At 42.6% G+C, this 21709-nt stretch overlaps 1 protein-coding gene across 1 annotated transcript in view; it reads left to right on the plus strand.

Annotated features, from left to right (window-relative positions):
- The first annotated feature begins 1037 nt into the window (after nucleotides 1–1037).
- secisbp2 (SECIS binding protein 2) overlaps nucleotides 1038–21709 on the plus strand; it is a 76665-nt gene continuing 55993 nt past the window's right edge. The window contains exons 1-6 of the mRNA XM_033017732.1: nucleotides 1038–1181; nucleotides 13491–13633; nucleotides 15827–16121; nucleotides 17133–17256; nucleotides 17689–17918; nucleotides 20999–21083. Of these exons, the coding sequence (XP_032873623.1) occupies nucleotides 1152–1181; nucleotides 13491–13633; nucleotides 15827–16121; nucleotides 17133–17256; nucleotides 17689–17918; nucleotides 20999–21083 (907 nt within the window). The 5' untranslated portion in view covers nucleotides 1038–1151. The remainder of the gene's footprint in view (nucleotides 1182–13490; nucleotides 13634–15826; nucleotides 16122–17132; nucleotides 17257–17688; nucleotides 17919–20998; nucleotides 21084–21709) is intronic.

Raw genomic sequence — 21709 nt, forward strand, 5'->3', positions numbered from 1 at the left:
TTTGGGTGGGATGGAACGACCAGGGAGTTTCAGAGGGAACGGTCTCTGCGGAAAGCAAAAAGGGGTGGAGATGGGAGGATGTGGCCAGTAGTGGGATCCCGTTGGAAGTGGCGAAAATGTTGGAGGATTATATGCTGCATGCGACTTCTGATGGGGCGGAAGGTGAGGGGGATTCTGTCCTTGTAATGGATGGGGGGAGGGGGAGCAAGCGCAGAGCTGCGGTTGGGCATCTTGGTGGGCATGAACATGATGGGATGAAGGGCCTGTTTCCGTGTTGTATGACTGACTATTAAATGCTATCTTGAAATATGAGAATAGCAGAGCTGCATGTTACTTCTTCATATTGATCAAACATGATCCTTTTCACAAAGCTATGCTTCCGTTATCCAATTACCTTGAATTTCTTCACACGGGAGTTATACAGTGTCAATTATAAACAGCATAAAAGTTAAACATGTAAATTATACAGCATAAAAAAACTCTTTGCCCCACCACATCAAGTACCCTTCCAATGCTAATCACATTTACTAACAATTGCTCCATCATCTACTATGCCTTGCCAATTCAAGTGTTTATCTAGATAATTTTTAAATGCAGTGAATTTACCTACTCCAGTTCTCAGACAGTGTGATCCAAACTGCAACTACCCAAAAGGTGAAAACATTTTCGCTCAGATCTCTTCTAACCTTCTTGCTCCTCAGGCTAAGCCTTCTGGTTATCGACGTCTCCATTATGGAGAAAGGTTACTCATTCTCCACCTTGCCTTCATAGTTTTGTATATCTCCATCAGGTCCTCCAGACAGTTTATCCGCTACAAAACAAACCCTGCCTGTCCATCGTCTTTCATTACAACGCAGACATTCCAACACCGGCAACATCCAAGTGGATCTTATGTAAATAAAATAATACATCCTTCAAACATTCCTTGTGGCAGGTATAAAGTTAACTGGCCCGCTTTCTGCATACTGTTACTCTTTTGGTTCCTAACACCAGGCTTCCTGCTTAAACGTATGTAAAACGGAGAGAAGTATTTTTTCCGCGTATTGTGTGCCCGCTCGGCCTGCGGGCCGCCGTAGTGAGGTGGGTGTCGATGCTGTTGTGACAGTGGTGCCTGGGAACGGCACAGCCGTTTGAAGACGGCGCCTCTCACCATGGCCGAGCCGAGCGCTGCCCACACTAAGGTGGGTGGAGCGGCGAGGTGGGGAGAAGCGGGGCCAGGCGGATGGTCAGAGACCGGGGTGAAGCGTTGTGCGGCGGCGGGCAGGCCGGGAGTACAGCGGCCGGGCCGGGCCGGGCCAAGGGGGGGAGGGGGGTTGTGAGGCCGGCCAGCGGGCGGTACAGAGGCCGGACAGCGGCCGGGAGAGTAGCGGCCGGCGGGGAAGCGCTGTGCAGTGGCCGGGAGTGCAGAGATGGGGGAGAAGCGCAGTATGGCCGGCGGGGAGTGCAGTGGGCGGGCCGGGACAAACCAGGCCGAGAGGGTCGGATGTGCAGTGACCGGGGAGACCACTGTGCGGTGGGCAGGGCAGGGCCCAGCGCTGTGGCGCTTGAAGTGCAGGAGCGCAGCGCGTTTCATTGCCGGCCCCGCGTCGTTGATTCGCCTTTTATTGCCCTGGACGCCTTATATATACTGGCGGAGCTACAGACTAGGCAGTTCATCGTAAATTTTAGTGAGCATGACGAGGAAGAAATTAACAGTATTTTTACAACCAGGACGCCCCAAGACTTTTAAAACCAAGAGAATGTTGTCGTGAACACACTTTCTCGTTTGCTTTGCACACTGTTTGAAATGTTGTAATCCTTTAAAAAAAAACATTTTTCTCGTTTCTCTTTCTCATTTCTTGTTACTGCTTCCAAAATTTTCAGTGGTTTGTAGACGTTAAGGTACCGATTATAATTGTATTTGTTAATTGGTGATGATAAGCATGGCGTGCATAAGAAGTGAACTGGTTTATGGATATTTTCTGATCATTGAACCCGTTGGTTTTGTGTAGCACGAGTTCCATGTAAAACTGATCATGCATATTTACATTGAACTCGATAATGGTCGACATGGGATTGTTTAGATTAAAAGGCACATCTACATTGGTTTTTGATTATCCTCTTATCCTCGCCATTGTTTCAGCCTTATAGTGCTCCTTTAGTGGTTTCAAATAATACATTTATTGATCGATTGATCTGTATGAACTATAAAGGCGAACAGGAAATACTGGTTTGATGAGAATGAGCTGGAGATCTAAGAGGTGATTAACCACAAATGCAAAACATTCCTGGATTGGAAGTTCCATCATGGCTTAAGGATAAAACAAAAGCTTGATACACGCCTAAGCATGATACGCACCTAAGGCTGAGGTCCAACAAAAACACCTGTGACTTACATAGTAATGGTGAACGCAGCCCAGTTCATCTCGCAAACTAGCCCCACCCTCAGCCCCAAATCAATGTTGTCTCGGGAAAGCAGCCAACAAGGGCCACTCATAAACAAGGGCCACTCATACCCAAGTCATTCTCCCTTCTGGCCTCCTGTCAACCCTTCACCAGGGAAAGTGCGCAGGTGGATTACTGAGATGGAGAGAGTCGTCAGGGGTGAGCTGATCATTCATTGTCAGATTCAGATTCAGATTCAACTTTAATTGTCATTGTCCGTGTACAGTACAGAGACAACGAAATGCATTTAGCATCTCCCTGGAAGAGCGACATAGCATATGATTTGAATAAATATTTACATTAGCATATATACAGACATAGTGTTTTTCCTGTGGGAGGAGTGTCCGGGGGGGGGGGGGGGGGGGTGATTGGCAGTCACCGAGGTACGTTGTTGAGTAGAGTGACAGCCGCCGGGAAGAAGCTGTTCCTGGACCTGCTGGTCCGGCAACGGAGAGACCTGTAGCGCCTCCCGGATGGTAGGAGGGTAAACAGTCCATGGTTGGGGTGAGAGCAGTCCTTGGCGATGCTGAGCGCCCTCCGTAGACAACGCTTGCTTTGGACAGACTCAATGGAGGGGAGCGAGGAACCGGTGATGCGTTGGGCAATTTTCACCACCCTCTGCAATGCCTTCCGGTCGGAGACAGAGCAGTTGCCATACCATACTGTGATACAGTTGGTAAGGATGCTCTCGATGGTGCAGCGGTAGAAGTTCACCAGGATCTGAGGAGACAGATGGACCTTCTTCAGTCTCCTCAGGAAGAAGAGACGCTGGTGAGCCTTCTTGATCAGAGTTGAGGTATTGTGGGTCCAAGAGAGGTCATCGGAGATGTTAACACCCAGGAACCTGAAGCTAGAAACACGTTCCACCTCCGTCCCGTTAATGTGGATGGGGGTGTGCGTGCCGCCATTGTGAGTCATGTATCATGAGATCGTTGGCAGACATGACTTTCAGTCAATGACTGGATATACCTGTATGTGGATATTCACAGAGATTTACCATATAGCAAGGAGGATAGACAGAAGGAAAGTGTATCCCCTTAAGTCTACCTCGGACTTAATAAAATCACAGATATCTCAGGAACCATCTCCAGACGAAAACATTTGATGAAATTATGAAATACACGACAGCCTACAAAGGACCAACACTGGTTGAAAAGCAAGAGCGCAAACCAGCACAAAGCTCAAGATCTACCTGCAGTGAACCTTTCCCTTGTATATCTCAAAGCACAGAAGGAGCACTAGCTTTAAAACATCCTGCAGGATGTTTGGCAGATTTGCAGGATGATCAAATCAATGTCACCATTCACCGAACTAAATTTGCTAGCATTGGGACCCTAAATTCCTTCAAATGGACAATAGACACATCCTTAAAAATAAGTATTTTGGACAATCTGGACAATCTTTGTGAGCACATGGAAACAGCGAAAATGGCAGAAGGTGCACGCTACCCATGCAACTCATCCTGTCAATAACCGTTTTTCCTATAATAATGTCTGAATTCTGCATTGGCATCGTGAGCTGCCTTAAAACACATATAATTAGCATGCAAATATGTCATACTCTTTCCCCAAGGGACTGTTTGAAGAAAAAAAAATTCACACACCTACCGTGGAAGTGTTATAGGGTAATTGATAAAGGTAAATAAATACATTGACGCCAAACTGGATTACGGTACTGGGCTGAGCTTGTACTGTCCAAACGCAGTGGTAGGATAGGTAAATTAATGACATATCATTGGTCAACATCCCCAGCACTGGGGCTGAATGTAATGTATAACTGTAATAAGCTCTCTATATTGAGCTCCAGCATAACCTAATTTTTCCATGCTAGAGCAAATTCTTCAAGGAGTTTTATGGGTCCCTTGAAATAATGTAACATTTTGCTGACATGAGAAACCCTGACCCATGCTCGCTCAAAATGAAGGAAGACTATTTGGGAAGCAACTTTGCATCACAGTCCCACCTTGGTCATTCCTTCTACCTGCTCCCATCCATCGGAAGGTACACCACCAGACTCAGTAACAGCTTCATCTCCTCTGCTATCTCATCTGTTTGGATAGCATGCAAGACAAACCTTTTCACTGTACCTTGGTACACGTGACATTAATAAACCTAAACCAAAATTTACATCTCTATAGTGGGAGTACAGAGACAATGAGCAACTAGCAGGAAAGCAGAACTTCATAAACAATCATAAACATTATCAAACCCCCTACCTTTCCTTCCCTTCCCCGTTCCCTCCAACTGCTCCATTTGGCGTCCCAACTATTTCTCCACCCACTGATTCCACTACTTTGCTCCTCTGGCTTCACAATCCGCAATTCTTCAAACCTGTCTCACCCTCTGCTCTTATCTCTGGCCTTTGTTCCAGCCATCTGCCGATGTCCACCTATTACCTTCCACGCTTTTCCTGCCTCTCCCCTTTACTCCAGCACTTTGTGTCCATTTGTGTATTAACCAGCATGTGCAGTTCTGCAGAGACAAAACAAAAGTTAGCATTTTGTCAAAACTGAAAATCTGCTGAAGATGGAAATCTGAAACCAGAAAGATATACTCAATGTCAAGCAGTATTTGGAGGGGAAAAGTTGCTGATTTGGTTTTAGAACAGGGTGTCAAGTGTAGCCTGCAGAAGAAAGATCAGAAACACTCTTCAGGAGTAGGGTGTGGATTTGTCAATGACCACTGTCCGCAGAAGACTTCATGAACAGAAATACAGAGGAAACACTGCAAGATGCAAACCATTGGTTAACCACAAAAATAAGGATGCCCAGGTTACAATTTGCCAAAAAGTACTTAAAAAAGCAACCACAATTCTGGAAAGCAGCCATACATGCCCAGCCCATAACACCCCCACCACCGTGTTTCACAGATGAGGTGGTATGCTTTGGATCTTGGGCAGTTCCTTCTCTCCTCCATACTTTGCTCTTGCCATCACTCTGATATAAGTTAATCTTCGTCTCATCTGTCCGCAAGACCTTTTTTCAGAACTGTGATTGCTCTTTTAAGTACTTCTTGGCAAACTGTAACCTGGCCATCCTATTTTTGTGGCTAACCAGTGGTTTGCATCTTGCAGTGTTGCCTCTGTATTTCTGTTCATGAAGTCTTCTGCGGACTGTGGTCATTGACAAATCCACACCTGACTCCTGAAGAGTGTTTCTGTTCTGTCGGACAGGTGTTTGGGGATTTTTCTTTAAGATAGAGAGAATTCTTCTGTCATCAGCTGTGGAGGACTTCCTTGGCCTGCCATTCCCTTTGCAATTAGTAAGCTCACCAGTGCTCTCTTTCTTCTTAATGATGTCCCAAACAGTTGATTTTGGTAAGCCTAAGGTTTGGCTGATGTCTCTGACAGTTTTATTCTTGTTTCTCAGTCTCATAATGGCTTCTTTGACTTTCATTGGCACATCTTTGGTCCTCGTGTTGATAAACAGCAATAAAAGTTTCCAAAGGTGATGGAAAAACTGGAGGAAAGACTAGGTGCTGAGAGCTCTCTTGTACCTGAGCAATTACAAACACCTGTGAAGCCATGTGTCCCAAACATTATGGTGCCCAGAAATGGGGGGACTGTATAGAAACAGCTGTAATTTCTACATGGTGAAACCAAAATGTGTAAAAATACCATTTAATAAAATCTGACAAATCACTTTAATCACATGTGATTTTTTTAAATTACAAATCTCAAATACAGAGGCAAATAAATAGATGATGGGTCTTTGTCCCAAACATTATGGAGAGCACTCGGGGCTCTCACTTTTTTCCCCTGTTGCCAGCCGGGCAACCTCGGCAGCTTTTTAGGTTGTCAAATGACAATTTAGGTGGTCATTTAAGACGGCTTGCGTGACGCGTGCAATAATGTGCTCGGACGAAGTGCGTAGTAACCAGTCGGAATTATGGTCAATGAAGCATTCACATATTATTTCTGCTTCAAATAAAGTCGCAAACTAAACATATTCACCAATCAAGACATGATATATACCACAATAACATGCAGCAAAATTACAATACAGTATCTTATCTCTTTTTACACGTTGCAATGAATGCAATTTCTATTATCTCTTTCCACTTCCAAACAAAAATCTGGTTGGATTATTCAGCGTATGATCAACCTCGGTGAGTCCAAGCGCAGGCTTGGCGATCGCTTCACACAACACCTCCACTCAGTTCGCAATAACCAACCTGATCACTCGGTGGCTCAGCACTTCAACTCCCCCTCGCATTCCGAATCTGACCTTTCTGTCCTGGGTCTCCTCCATGGCCAGAGTGAGGCCCACCACAAATTGGAGGAACAGCACCTCATATTTTGCTTGGGTAGTTTACACCCCAGCAGTATGAACATTGGCTTCTCCAATTTCAGGTAGTCCTTGCTTTCTCCCTCCTTCCCCTCCCACTCCCAGCTCTCCCACAGCCTACTGTCTCAGCCACTTCCTTTCTTTTTCTCGCCCCCCATCCCTCCCGACATCAGTCTGAAGAAGGGTCTCGACCCGAAACGTCGCCTAATTCTTCGTTCCGTAGATGCTGCCTCACCCGCTGATTTTCTCCAGCTTTGTCTACCAACGGGATCCCACCACTGGTCACATCTTCCCATTTCCTCCCCTGTCGGCTTTCTGCAGAGACCGTTCCCTCCGTAACTCCCTGGTCAATTCGTCCCTTCCCACCCAAACCACCCCCTCTCCTGGCACTTTACCTTGCTACTGCAGGAAATGCTACACTTGTCGCTTTACCTCCCCCCTTGACTCCATTCAGGGACCCAAGCAGTCTTTCCAGGGGCGGCAGAGATTCACCTGCACCTCCTCCAACCTCATCTATTGCATCCGCTGCTCTAGATGTCAGCTGCCCTTTATCGGTGAGACCAAGCGTAGGCTTGGCGATTGCTTCACCCAACACCTCCGCTCGGTTCGCAGCAATCTACCAGATCTCCCGGTGGCTCCCCCTCCCATTCTGAATCCAACCTTTCTGTCCTGGGCCTCCTCCATGGCCAGAGTGAGGCCCACCGTAAATTGGAGGAGCAGCACCTCATATTTCGCTTGGGCAGTTTACACCCAGTGGTATGAACATTGACCTCCAATTTCAGGTAGTCCCTGCTTTCCCCTCCGCTTCCCAGGTCTCCCTCAACCCACTGTCTCCGCCTCTTCCTTCTGCCCCCCCCCCCCCGTACCGTCACATCAGTCTGAAGAAGGGTCTCGACCCGAAATGTCGCCTACTTCCTTCGCTCCATAGATGCTGCCTCACCTGCTGAGTTTCTCCAGCATTTTTGTCTACCCATTCACACAAGTTCTGTTATCCCACTTTCCTCACCCACCCCCTACACATTAGGGGCAATTTTACAGGGACAAGTTAACCTACAAAGCCAATGCGTCTTTGGGATGTGGTAGGGAACCTACATGCTTGCAGGGGGAATGTGCATATTCAACACAGAAAGCGCCCAAGAACAGGATCGAACACAGATCTCTGGCGGGTGAGGCAGCAAGTCCACCAGCTGTGCCACTATATTTTATTTTCCAACACACAAAAAAATTATACGTTGATAACTTTTGTTACTAAAAAAAAAGAAACCATGTGTCAGGTTGGAGGCCGGTGACTAGTGGGGTGCCTCAGGGATCTGTGTTGGGTCCACTGTGTTTGTCATGTACATCAATGATCTGGATGATGGTGTGGTAAATTGGATTAGTAAGTATGCAGATGATACTAAGATAGGTGGTGTTGTGGATAATGAAGTAGATTTTCAAAGTCTACAGAGAGATTTAGGCCATTTGGAAGAGTGGGCTGAAAGATGGCAGATGGAGTTTAATGCTGATAAGTGTGAGGTGCTACATCTTGGCAGGACAAATCAAAATATGACGTACATGGTAAATGGTAGCGAATTGAGGAATGCAGTTGAACAGAGGGATCTAGGAATAACTGTGCATAGTTCCCTGAAGGTGGAATCTCATGTAGATAGGGTGGTAAAGAAAGCTTTTGGTGTGCTGGTATAAATCAGAGCATTGAGTATAGAAGTTGGGATGTAATGTTAAAATTGTACAAGGCATTGGTGAGGCCAATTCTGGAGTATGGTGTACAATTTTGGTCGCCTAATTATAGGAAGGATGTCAACAAAATAGAGAGAGTACAGAGGAGATTTACTAGAATGTTGCCTGGGTTTCAGCAACTAAGTTACAGAGAAAGGTTGAACAAGTTAGGTATTTATTCTTTGGAGCACAGAAGGTTAAGGGGGGACTTCATAGAGGTCTTTAAAATGATGAGAGGGATAGACAGAGTTGACGTGGATAAGCTTTACCCATTGAGAGTTGGGACGATTCAAACAAGAGAACATGACTTGAGAATTAAGGGACAGAAGTTTAGGGGTAACATGAGGGGGAACTTCTTTACTCAGAGAGTGGTAGCTGTGTGGAATGAGCTTCTAGTGGAAGTGGTGGAGGCAGGTTCGATTTTATCATTTAAAAATAAATTGGATAGGTATATGGACAGGAAAGGAATGGAGGGTTATGGTCTGAGTGCAGGTAGATGGGACGAGTGGAAAATAAGTGTTCGGCATGGACTTGAAAGGCCGAGATGGCCTGTTTTCCGTGCTGTAATTGTTATATGGTTATCCATTTTCAGGGTCTTAAATCTCTAAGGGACTCTATAGAAACATAGAAAATAGGTGCAGGAGGAGGCCATTCGGCCCTTCGAGCCAGCACCGCCGTTCATTGTGATCATGGCTGATCGTCCCCTATCAATAACCTGTGCCTGCCTTCTCCCCATATCCCTTGACTCCACTAGCCCCTAGAGCTCTATCTAACTCTCTGTTAAATCCATCCAGTGATTTGGCCTCCACTGCCCTCTGTGGCAGGGAATTCCATAAATTCCCAACTCTCTGGGTGAAAAAGTTTTTTCTCACAGTCTTAAATGACCTCCGCTTTATTCTAAGACTGTGGCCCCTGGTTCTGGACTCGCCCAACATTGGGAAAAATTTTTCCTGCATCTAGCTTGTCCAGTCCTTTTATAATTTTATATTTCTATAAGATATCCCCTCATCCTTCTAAATTCCAGTGAATACAAGCCTAGTCTTGTCAATCTTTCCTCATATGACAGTCCCGCCATCCCAGGGATCAATCTCGTGAACCTACGCTGCACTGCCTCAATCACAAGGATGTCCTTCCTCAAATTAGGAGACCAAAACTGTACACAATACTCCAGATGTGGTCTCACCAGAGCCCTATACAACTGCAGAAGAACCTCTTTACTCCTATACTGAAATCCTCTTGTTATGAAGGCCAACATTCCATTAGCTTTCTTCACTGCCTGCTGTACCTGCACGCCAACTTTCAGTGACCGGTGTACAAGGACACCCAGGTCTCGCTGTACCTCCCCCTTACCTAACCTAACCCCATTGAGATAATAATCTGCCCCCTTGTTTTTGCCGTCAAAGTAGATAACCTCACATTTATCTATATTATACTGCATCTGCCACGCATCTGCCCACTCACTCAACCTGTCCAGGTCACCCTGCAACCTCCTAACATCCTCTTCACAGTTCACACTGCCACCCAGCTTTATGTCATCCGCAAACTTGCTAGTGTTGCTCCTAATTCCCTCTTCCAAATCATTAATATATATGGTAAACAGTTGCGGCCCCAACACCGAGCCTTGCGGCACTCCACTCGCCACTGCCTGCCATTCTGAAAAGGACCCGTTCACTCCTACTCTTTGCTTCCGGTCTGCCAACCAATTTTCTATCCATGTCAACACCCTACCCCCAATACCATGTGCTCTAATTTTAGTCACCAGTCTCCCGTGTGGGACCTTATCAAAGGCTATGTCCCCCTTTACAGCTACTGTATGTTTTAATTCAGTTCAAGACTATGGGGCAGTACATTGGCCATAAAGTTACTGCCTAAAATTGCCAGAGATCCGGAATTGATCCTGAATATGGGTTCTGGCTGTATGGAGTTTTGTTTTCTCATTTATAACATTGTTTACAGAGTACTATGTTTACATATTCTGTTGTGCTGCTGGGATGTGAGAGAATAAAACATTCTTGACTCACGTCGCTAATGTGTGAGATAGAACTAGTGTACGGGTGATCGGTGGTAGGCGTGGACTCGGTGGGCCGAAGGGCTTGTTTTCACGCTGTATCTTTAAATTAAACTAAAAACACTAAAACCAGAGGAAATCTAAAGAAGGGTCTCTACCCGAAACATCACCCAATTTCTTCTATGCAGAGATGCTGGCTGCTCCATGGAGTTCCCCCGCACAATTAAAGCATGGAATAGTCTGCACCCTACCATAGTTACCCAACCAGAAGCAATTAAATTTAAGGTAGCTCTTTTTTCCCAAGAACCCTTTTTTGCTTAAGTCCAAGTCAAGAGTCAGGAGAGTTTTATTGTCATGTGTCCCAAATTCGTGCTTGCTGCAGCACAACAGAATATGTAAACATAATACAGAGCAGGAGATAAAGGTTCAGTGTGTCTATATACCATAGACCATATATATACACAAATAAACAGATACAATGCAATAGGCTGTTATTTTTCAGTGTTTGGAATTTGGTGGAGGTGGGTCCACTCCAGTTTAAATTCCATTTCGAATATTTTTGGAGTACCAGGAAACCAAGAAGCAAGAGTTACTCCAGGGAGTTACTCCAGCTCCAGGGAGTGATTCTGCGTTGGTTTTCAGCAGTCGCGGTGAGGCGGCGATCGGACAGCAATGGCAGCCAGATCTCCCACAATGCAAAGGGAGAGAGAAAGTGGCCGATGCCAACCAGTTGCCGTGGCAGTGCGCATGTGCAGGGCGGCACATGTGCTGGCCGTGGTTGTGCGCATGTGCAGGGGGAGGATGTGCAGGCCGTGGCAGTGCGCATGTATAAGGCGGCCGGCCATGCCGGCGGATGAGGAGCAAGCCGAGAGCCGAGACCCAGACACGGATGGCGGGCGGAGACGGAGAGTGACAGAGAGAAAGAGATAGAGAGGGGGGCCCGCTCATAATTAAACAATATGTGTCCCGGGTGCTTGCCAAGCCGGGCAAAATGGCATGACTTTTAGGTTGCCCGGCGGGACTGTAGGTTGCCATTGGCACTCGGGCACTAATTTCAAGCCCTGGCACTGTAGTTCCTCATTCTTGGTAGACATTTAACTATCCGGTATTTCTGGTAGGTTTTCTTTGTGAAGGAAGACAGACTATATTATTTAATCCTTCTTCCATTTTCTTATTTCCTATTATAATTTCTCCTGTTTCTGGTTGTAAGAATCCTCATTTACCCCTGCTAGTGTTTTGCTTTTTGAGTCTGGTTTTACAAGCTCTTATCCATAATCTCATTCTGTCTTGCTTTTTTTCATCACTTTCTTGATCCTCCTTTGTTGGGTTCTAAAATTTTCAATTTCTCAAGCTTGCTGCTATTGTCCTTGAATTTAATATTCTCTTCAGTTCTCCTGTCGGCTACAGATGGAGCATTTTTCTAGGTGGGTGTTTAGTGCCCCAAATGAGTACATTTTGTTGCAAATTATGTCTGGTGTTTGTAGAATATTTTTCAAGTGAATCTGTGAACAATATTAGATATTTAGATTCAAAGTAGGCTTGGTTGAATTTTAGGCTGCTTTTTAGTTTTCCACATATTTGCCCAACTGCTCTTCACAGCATGGTACAGCGCCGAAGGAGCCATATAGCCTGTCAAATCCATACATCTCCCATGTTAGACTAATGCAGAGAGTTCCTTAAAGCCCTGTCCCACGGTACGAGTTCATTCCAAGAGCTCTCCCGAGTTTGCCCTGATTCGAACTCGGAGATTTACGGTAATGGCCACTCGTTGGTACTCGGGGCTCTCGTGGACATTTTTCAACATGTTGAAAAATCTTCACGAGTCTTCCCGTGCTTACCTGCCGTTAGCGAGTCTTCCCGAGTACATGCCGTTAGCGTTACGAGCCGCTAAGAGACGTCCCCGAGCTCCGACCTACCCGCTACGTTCATTCTCCGTGCTTACTACAGTCTCGATTTTTTTTAAACTCGGGAGAGTTCTTGGAATGAACTCATTCCGTGGGACAGGGCTATTATACCCACTAACTCTTTTGTTTCAATTAAAATATAGAACTTAGAGCAGTACAGCACATGGCAGGGCTTTCAGCCCACAATGTCTGTGCTCAATATGATGCCAAAACCAATTCTGATTGCCTGCACATAATCAATATCCCTACATATCCATATGTCTATCCAAAAGTCTCATAACAGTTTTAATGTTCTCTTCCATGCTGAGAGCAGAACCAACATGTCTTTGAACCAAAACCAACATTTTGAATGCTTTAGCCTCGTATTAGCAGCACTTTGTCATGGTATACTTTTCATGCAGCTCACATTGCATATTAGTTGTGCATGTGAACTGACTTCTAAATGTTTAGTAATTCGTAAGTATATTTTGTATGTCTGTCTAAATAATCTCTAGGATTAGTATTCATTTTATAAATTCTCAGGGCGGCACAGTGATGCGGCAGTAGAGTTGCTGCCTTACAGCGTCAGAAACCTGGGTCCGATCTCGACTATGGGTGCTGTCTGAATGGAGTTTGTACGTTCTCCCCGTGAACGTGTGGGTTTTCTCCGATATCTTGGGTTTCCTCCCACACTCCAAAGGCGTACAGGTTTGTAGGTTAATTGGCTTGGTAAAATTGTAAATTGTCCCTAGTGTGTGTAGGATAATGTTGATGTGCGGGGATTGCTGGTCGGTGTCAACTCGGTGAGCTGAAGGGCCTGTTTCTATGCTGTATCTCTGAACTAAAACTAAATTCTCTTTTCAAAAATAATGGTTTTGCCACTAATAATCCTATATTTTACTTTCAAATTTGTCTTTTGCCAGCAAACGGTCTGATTAAAAAGTTGACTATTGCTGATCTAAGAATATATTTTGCTTCAGAGTAAGAAGGGCATGGCTATACAATACTAAAGGTGTTGCTTTAAATTAAAATGTTAAAAAAAGGATTTCCTGGTGGGTGTAAAGGATTCCTATATACTACATCTGTTTGGTTTATTTATGTTTCATGTACTGTGTTTTTTTCAAATGTTTTAATCAGTGAAATAAAATGGATAATATAACCAATTTTTTTCTAGGAGACCAGGTTATCCGCTGATGTTGAGCCATTTGTGCCAAAGCAGCAAGCAGTAGGAGTACGATGGCCTGAATCTTCATCTGCTCCATTACCCAGATATTTAACAACTTGCTATCCTTTCGTTCAGGATCCTTATGTGGATGGGTAAATATTATTTGAAATTTCAATGTGTTGCTTATTGAATCAGGATAATTCATAATTTTTAACAATAATAAAGTGCTAAGTGGGAATATTAACAGTGCTATTTTGTCACTCTCCTGGTAAAATGTAGTACCAAGATCGGACACTTGTGTAGTGATGTACAACATCCAGCCTGAGGACATTTGTGTCTGGATTACTTCAGTGAGAGCTGAGATGCCCTCACTTGCAGTTCTCTCGTGCACACTTACGCGCAGAGGTAGCATCATTGCTGTCACTAGCTTCTGATCTGATCCTGGAGCACAGATCCATACTCCAAAAATGCAAGCCCCACTGTCCAGCCCCCCAATTAAATCTCATTGCCCCGCTAACTGTCAAAGCTGTGAAAAAGCTTTGAAAATGTTGAATATCTTTTAATCAAAATGTGAGCATTTAATAGTTAGAATATGTTTCAGAAAACCCAAATTAAAATGATAGCATATGCTTGTTTTAACAGTTAAATACATTGAACTCAGTTAATTGGAAAAACATGTAAACTGCCTGACACTTGCATCTGCTCTATTGAAATGAATGTGGTTGCTGAGCCTGTCCCAAGGCCCAACCAGACACAGATTCAATGGGCATATTTCCCAACATAACTGTTGAAAAATTCTATCCACTGTCAGCTTCAGAGCACAGTCAGAATAATAATTGTGAGAACCTTTCATTTTGGGACTTATTGCATGAGTAACCTTCCTGCAAAATGTTGTGCACTGCAGAATTGTAGTTAATGGGGAAAGAAGGCTGAGGGAAAATGCCCAGGTTTCCCTGGAATTAAAGGGATGCTGTGAGAATAATTGTGGAAATTTCTAACAATTTGGATAGACAGAAAGATAATTCAAAAATAAATAAGATTAAGTACAGAGAACAGTACTGCCCAGAAACAGGCCCCACGGCACACAATGTCCGTGCCGAACGTGATACCATGTTGTGTTAATCTCTCTGCCTGCACTTGATCCTTATCCCTCCATTTTCTGGCTAATAAATAATCCAAATTATAAATTTAAAGATAGAAAATTGTGGCGTTTCTCAACAGGACAGGCTCCCTCTGTGCAGGGAGCAACAGTTAATGTTTCGGGCCAGTGATTTTGATGTTGGATTCATTATAATAGAAATGAAGCATAATTATATAGTGCTTATTAATAGCACCCAGAATACTTTATCCTGCTTTCTAGAAATTAGGTTGTGAACTTTAAAAAAAGTCCCTCTCCCGCACACCTAATCTTTGCATGGGCACAAAGGTTTATGATCCCTTGCTCATAAAGGAATGAACATCAACGCAGCCCCCTGATATTGTTTCTGTTTTTTTTCCCATGTAATCATAAATAATCAGCAAAACATAAAACTGCTTTTAAAAAGAGACTGTAACCAATGAAGTAATGTTTTCTTCCTGCTTACTTCTCACATTTGTTCATTATTTTGTTTAAGAAGCTGCAATTGTGTTTACAGATTGCTGTAGTAGGACTTAGTATTTGGCCTTCAATATACACATCAACCAACAGGAGCTATGTTTTCAGTACCTTCTGTACTAATTTTGCTTTTATATAAATGTGCTGTTCGATGTCTTGCATGCCAAATGGAGAAGGAAGGCCATGTTCCAGTCTGCTAACCTAATAATGGGTGTCTAGCTGACACTACAATTGGCCTTCACCAGAGAAGTACCAGCTGCTGATTGCACTCTAGTTATTCTCGTGAAAATGCATCCTTTGTGTAATGACAGTTTAGGTCCTCAGTTCAGTTCAGTTTAGTTTATTGTCACATGTACCGAGGTACAGTGAAAAGCTTTTCTGTTGAGTGCTAACCAATCCTGGCACTAATGACTGCCCCTCATTCTTGTAGCCAGTAGAGTTTTCCCAGTTGTGGTGTAGGTATCTACATGCATTTCTGACAAGATACCAGAGGGATCCATACTAGTATCCTCAATAAAGGAGTGAGTATGATTAGAAAATAATCAAAAATGTTGAAAAGTAAAACAAGATTACCTGCAAATAAGAGTTTTATTTCTAAATTGTAGGTTGGTTCATAATTCAGATGATGTAACTATGTAAGGATGTATTGCTTACATGGGAGAAATGTATAGCTTAATGGGAAATCAGATTTCTTGCAATTGGCTCCCATCCCTATTGATTAATGCTCTAATTGTTTTTTGTTATATTTTAGGCAGCATTTACATACACCAGAGAATGGCTGCAGTCAATTTTCCCAGAATTTTACAGAGGTACACACATCCTATCCAGTTATGTCATCTCATTTACCTGTGGATTATTCTTTATATTATTCATATAAACAATCTGCGGATTCCTCTTTGAATCCATTTGCACAAACTTCTCAACCCTCTGAGGACATTTGCTCTTCTAAGCACAAAAATAGTGGCAGTGGTCGAGGAAACAAGAAGAAGCAGCATGCCCAACAGGACTCTGAGAAGGAGCAATCATTTTTGGGCCAGACTTCGAAGGTATGTAATGCTGTCCGCTGTTGAATTGGTTTAAATCAATTCTCAGTTAATTTGTGGCAGGTTATACAGCGCTGATGGAAAGCTATGGTGATTTGTGTACATAATATTTTCAGAAATTTGTATTTTTTGTTTGCAGAGACACATTTAATTGTTTTCAGAATGTAATTGTTAATATTTTTAAATCTTGCACAACTATGGCGTTCGTAATCATTTTGTGGCTACATTGATTAGGGATGGGCAAATATGAAATACATCCGTGATTCCATAATCCCACAAGAGAGAGTGAAGTCCCGCAAATCTATGCAGTGATGCATAATATTCTTCCAGTCTTCAAGATTATTTCTTGATCATCAGATGCCATTGAAAAGAGCGATCTAATCTTTACTGATAATAATTTTGATTTTGAGTAGAGAATGCCTCTTAACACTTTTTGGAAATGGATTAACACCCACTAAGTGAGCCACATAAACCGGATATGGGTCATCGATAGCTGATCTTAATTGGAATGCTGTAATTGCCCCAAATCAACTTAGGGAGGGGACAGTAGAAATCTTTTGATATTTAGTGACTTCTTGTTGAGTTTTCTATGTATAGTCATTGACAGGGAATAGAGTTGTGAGTGGTTATGATAAACCTCTGTTCCCACTCCTGAGAATCTAATCAATGCTTGTCAAAGTGTAAAATCACTAATGGACATTTGGGTGACATTCTGGAGACTAATTGATCTGGCTGACTAATAAAGTAAAATGTTAAGTATTAAATCAAGTGTTATGTTACTTTACTGCGGTTGGTGGTAGTTTATTTCACTAAAGAATGAAATTCTTTAAAGTCCTAAAAAGAGAAAGTAAAACTTTTAAAGTTAGCTTCGTTCTTTGTTTTCAGAATTTAAACAATAACAAACATATTTTCTGTGATCTGTCTGTGGGCATATATGTTTGGGCAAAAACCCAAACATATATGCTCAATGAAGGGTAACCATTCTCTAATGATTGTAGTGCCTGTACTTTGTAGGAAGCAAGGTCCAAGAAGGAGTTAAGAAACCAGGGGCAAAATATAAATGAATTACCAGAATTATCAGAAACCAGTGAACAATTGCAACGACCTGATGTATTTAAGGATAAGATAACTAAAAATGGTAAGAATATTTAAATGTTTTTGTTATAAATTGTGACATTTCTTGATGCTTATTAATTCTCTGCATGTATTCTTCCAAAATATTTAACAATTCAAGTATCTCTTTGATGTAAATTATATTTGAGAACAGATTTGGATTCTGGTTAACAAATAGTTCTTTCAGCACACTATTTGAGTAATTATTCCAAGTGGCATGTAATTTTTATAAGATTAGAGAGCAAATTTGATTTGTTTACGAGTGGTGATGTACAATATTATTTTGTGAGCATCTCTACCTGGTCAGGAAAAGTGATAGCACTATTCACGAAAAACTTAAAAAATATATTTATTTTTTTCCATGCTGTTTTAATGTGATCCTTGAGATCCATTGTCACTGACTGTTTATGCATTTCAGGCTAAGTAGTATTTAGTATATTTTTTATTTTGTATGTAGGAAACAAACAAGTTAACAGATACCAGCACAGCAAATCCAAATCACTTCAGAAAATACTAAATGAACCCGAGCTTAAGACTGACATCACATCTAAAGTTGCATCAGGAGACCTTCCAGAAATACAGAGTCTAGCATCACAACAATCTAGCCCTGATCTCAGAAAATCTCAAGAGTTGAGTAAAGTTTATGAACAGTCTGCCAAAGTATGGCCAGCAGACGATACAAATACGGTAAGTGAAACAATAATGGGGGCTGTGATTGATGCAGATACGAGGTGGCATTTGAGAGACTTTTGGAAAGGCATATGAATATGCAGGAGATGGAGAGATATAGATTATGTGTAGACAGATAAGAGGTGATCTTGGCAACATGTTTGGAACAGACATTGGGGATTGTAGGGCCTGTTTTTGTGCTGTATGTTCCAAAGCAACATCCCCAAGCTTTGTTTCTAATTCTCCTGGACTTATTTGCTTTTTTATTTCAACCCTCTTTCTCTGAAGCCCAACATTCTAATAGCCTTCCTAAACACTTGCTACATCTGAATGCTAATTTTCTTTGGTTGTCATCTGAAGATATTCAGATCCCACTGAACATCAGCATTTCTTTGTATAATAAATTATTGGAAATACAGGTAAGGCAGCATAGTAGAGAGAGAAGAATAGAGTGAGCATTATAGGTTGACAAGTTTATATTTTAAGCATTTTCTATTTTCAGATGCTTCTTGGGGCTGCACAATGGTGTAGTTGGTAGAGCTGCTGCCTCACAGCACCAGAGACCCAGGTTTGATCCTGACCTCGGGTGCTGCCTGTGTGGGCTTTACACATTCTCCCTTTAACCATGTAGATTTCCTCTGAGTGCTCTGGTTTCCTCACACATCCCAAAGGTTTTTAGTGAGTGGCACAACATAGAACTAGTGTGTTTAAGAAGGAACTGCAGATGCTGGAAAATCGAAGGTCTGAAGAAGGGTTTTGGCCCGAAACGTTGCCTATTTCCTTCGCTCCATAGATGCTGCTGCACCCGCTGAGTTTCTCCAGCTTTTTCGTGTACCATAGAACTAGTGTGAATGGATGATCAGTGGTTGGCATTCTCGGTGGGCCGAAGGGTCTAGTTTAGAGTACATAGTTTAGAGATACAGCATGGAAACAGGCCCTTCAGCCCAGCAAGTCTATGCTGTCCATTCCCACTAGTTTTATGGTGGAAGATGTTGGCGACTCCAGGCGAGAAGGAGGAGGAGGTGGCGGTGGAGGGGGGAGTGACGGAGTGGACAAAAGCAGTGCCGACAGGGAGAAGCGGCAGCTGGTGAGAGGGGAGATGGCCCTACGGTGACTGAGCTTGTCCTGTCGGTGGCAACGGCTTGAGGAAAGCGCTGTCAGACGTGCTACAATGTGAGCCACAATAACAGCCGCCTCAACTGGACCATGCGGTGGGTGAAGTTCGCTGGTACACACCAGCAGTTCTTTGTTTCTACCTAGTTTTAAGGTGATTCCGATTTGTGTAAGGGTTTACAGAAGGTAACCTTTACATAAGTTGGGGAGTGTCTGTAATAATCTTTTCTGTTCTTCTTATCAAAATCCATAATCGTAGCTTTCTCTGGTCTACACTGCATTTGCTAATTTCTCGGCCATTCACTTAACCTTTCTATATCCTTTTTGTGTGCACTCCCCAATTTACCTATAGGGCAGGTCTGGAGGGATAAGTACCAAACGCGGGCAGGTGGGACTAGTGTAGCTGGGACATGTTGGCTGGTGTAGGCAAGTTGGGCCGAAGGGCCTGTTTCCACACTTTATCACTCTATGACTATGACGCTATTTGTTTTCTCACTATTTGTGTATGTCAGCAAACGTGGATACAATGCTCTGTCCTAATATTAATATTAACTGTAAAGAAAGGTCTCAGAAATGAAGCCTCCTGTAGCTCATTACAGTTGATCAATCTGAAAATGGCAGGTAGACAAAAATACTGGAGAAACTCAGGGGGTGAGGCAGCATCTAAGGAGCGAAGGAATAGGTGACTTTTCGGGTCGAGTCCCTTCTTCAGACTGATCAGACTTCAGTCTGAAGAAGGGTCTCGACCCGAAACGTCACCTATTCCTTCGCTCCATAGATGCTGCCTCACCCGCTGCTTTTCTCCAGCATATTTGTCTACCTTTAATTTTTCCAGCATCTGCAGTTCTTTCTTAAACCTGAAAATGGCAGTTAATTCCCCAAAGTATAATGCTTTGGGACAATTTGAGGCCTTGAAAAATGATGAACAAGTGCAAGGCTTTTTTCACCAAATCAAATGATTTCCAACTATCAGGTTAACCATCCACATCGGCATAGAGCAAATGATATCGAATATTGTTTAAATGTTATAAATTTAAGAAACACATTGTGGAGATTAGTTTGGCTCTTGTGATTCATCGGATCACCACCTAAATAATTTTTTAACTTGCTGGATTTGACGAATTATCAATGTATGCAGTAGGAAAGTTAATGGGAGGTTTCTGGATTTCAACCAAAGATGCTGGTTTAAAGATTAAAAATTGCCACTGATCCTGTTCTAGTTCATATTGGTCCCATTGACAACTGATTGGTTATTGCATGGATTATGGAAATCCCTCACAGCAGAATATGTTTTGAACTTGTCATCTCTTTGAATGCAAATTTTATTAAGGAATGCTATGGCTTACAGTTGGAAGTTGCAAACATTAAAATATATAAATATTGATATATGTTATTTACACATTTTTCTATTATAAGAAAATAATCTTCACCAGATTGATTTCTGGGCATGCAATGCTTCCTTGGGAAACTAAACAGACTGGACAAATGCCCTGGCAGGTTTAGAGATAATACCATTGAACCATTCAATATTGTTGTGGGGCTTGACACGTTTAGATGGAAGGCTGATATTTCCCTTGGCAAGATCTTTGTCCCAAAATAAGAGGGTAAGGCATTCAAGACTGAGGTGGGAATAAATTTCATCACCTGGAGGGGGCAGCAGGGTAAATCTTTGGAATTCTCTGTTTAGGTCTTTGGAGGCTCCTTCATTGAGTACAATCAAAACTGATTGATAGATTGTCAAGTACTGATGGAATTGAGATTGGGGATGATCAGCCATGATAACATTGAATGGCGGCGCTGGCTTGAAGGGCCGAATGGCCTGCACCTATTGTCTATTGTCTATTGAGAGATTTAAGATTAGTGTAATAAAGTGACACTAAGGTAAATGATTTGCCATGATTTTATTGAATAGCAAAATAGACATACTCCTACCTCTATTTCTTTTTCTTTTCTTGTATTAATTGGATATCTTGTATTTGATCCAGGATAAAGCATTGGGGACATCTCGGGCATCTGGATTGCCAGTGAATTCGGAAAAATGCAATGTCTCTGGTTCCACCGTTACCACAGGTATAAAACTTGAATATATGTACTTGTTGATTGTACTTATGGTTCTATTGGACTAGTTCTAGAAATTATTTCTCATTGCGATATTTTTCAAAATGAATAGCTTGTATTCTAATTTCAAACAGCCAAGTTTGGCTGTTATTTTAATTATCCAGTTGTTATTTTAATATCTCGGAAGAAAGGTCGTTTTAAAAAGTAAAACAAAAGACTTCTAATTTTTTTTGTGTAATCAAATATAATATTGTAGAAAGCATTTTCGAGAATTGTATATATAAACATTATTGCCCTTTAATTAGTTAAACTTAGTATCAGGGAACATGAAATACAATTTATTTCCCTAACATTCAGAGATGAAAGTCAAAATGCTCAAATGTCCAAAATGTTAGGGTAGCGCAATGGTGCAGCTAGTAGTACTTTTGCCTCATGCCTCCAGTAACATGAGGGGTTGTATACACTTTCCTGTGACTGTGAGCTTTTCCAAGGTGCTCCATGTCCTCCCACATCCTAAAGATATGTGGCTTGGTAGGTTAATTTTCCACTGTCACTTGCTCCTATGTATAAGTGAGTGGTAGAATCTGAGAGGAATTGATGCGATTGTTGTTGTGGGGAGTGGGCAGAATTAAATAAAA

This window comes from Amblyraja radiata, chromosome 3, assembly GCF_010909765.2.
Source record: "Amblyraja radiata isolate CabotCenter1 chromosome 3, sAmbRad1.1.pri, whole genome shotgun sequence".
Classification (NCBI taxonomy): domain Eukaryota; kingdom Metazoa; phylum Chordata; class Chondrichthyes; order Rajiformes; family Rajidae; genus Amblyraja; species Amblyraja radiata.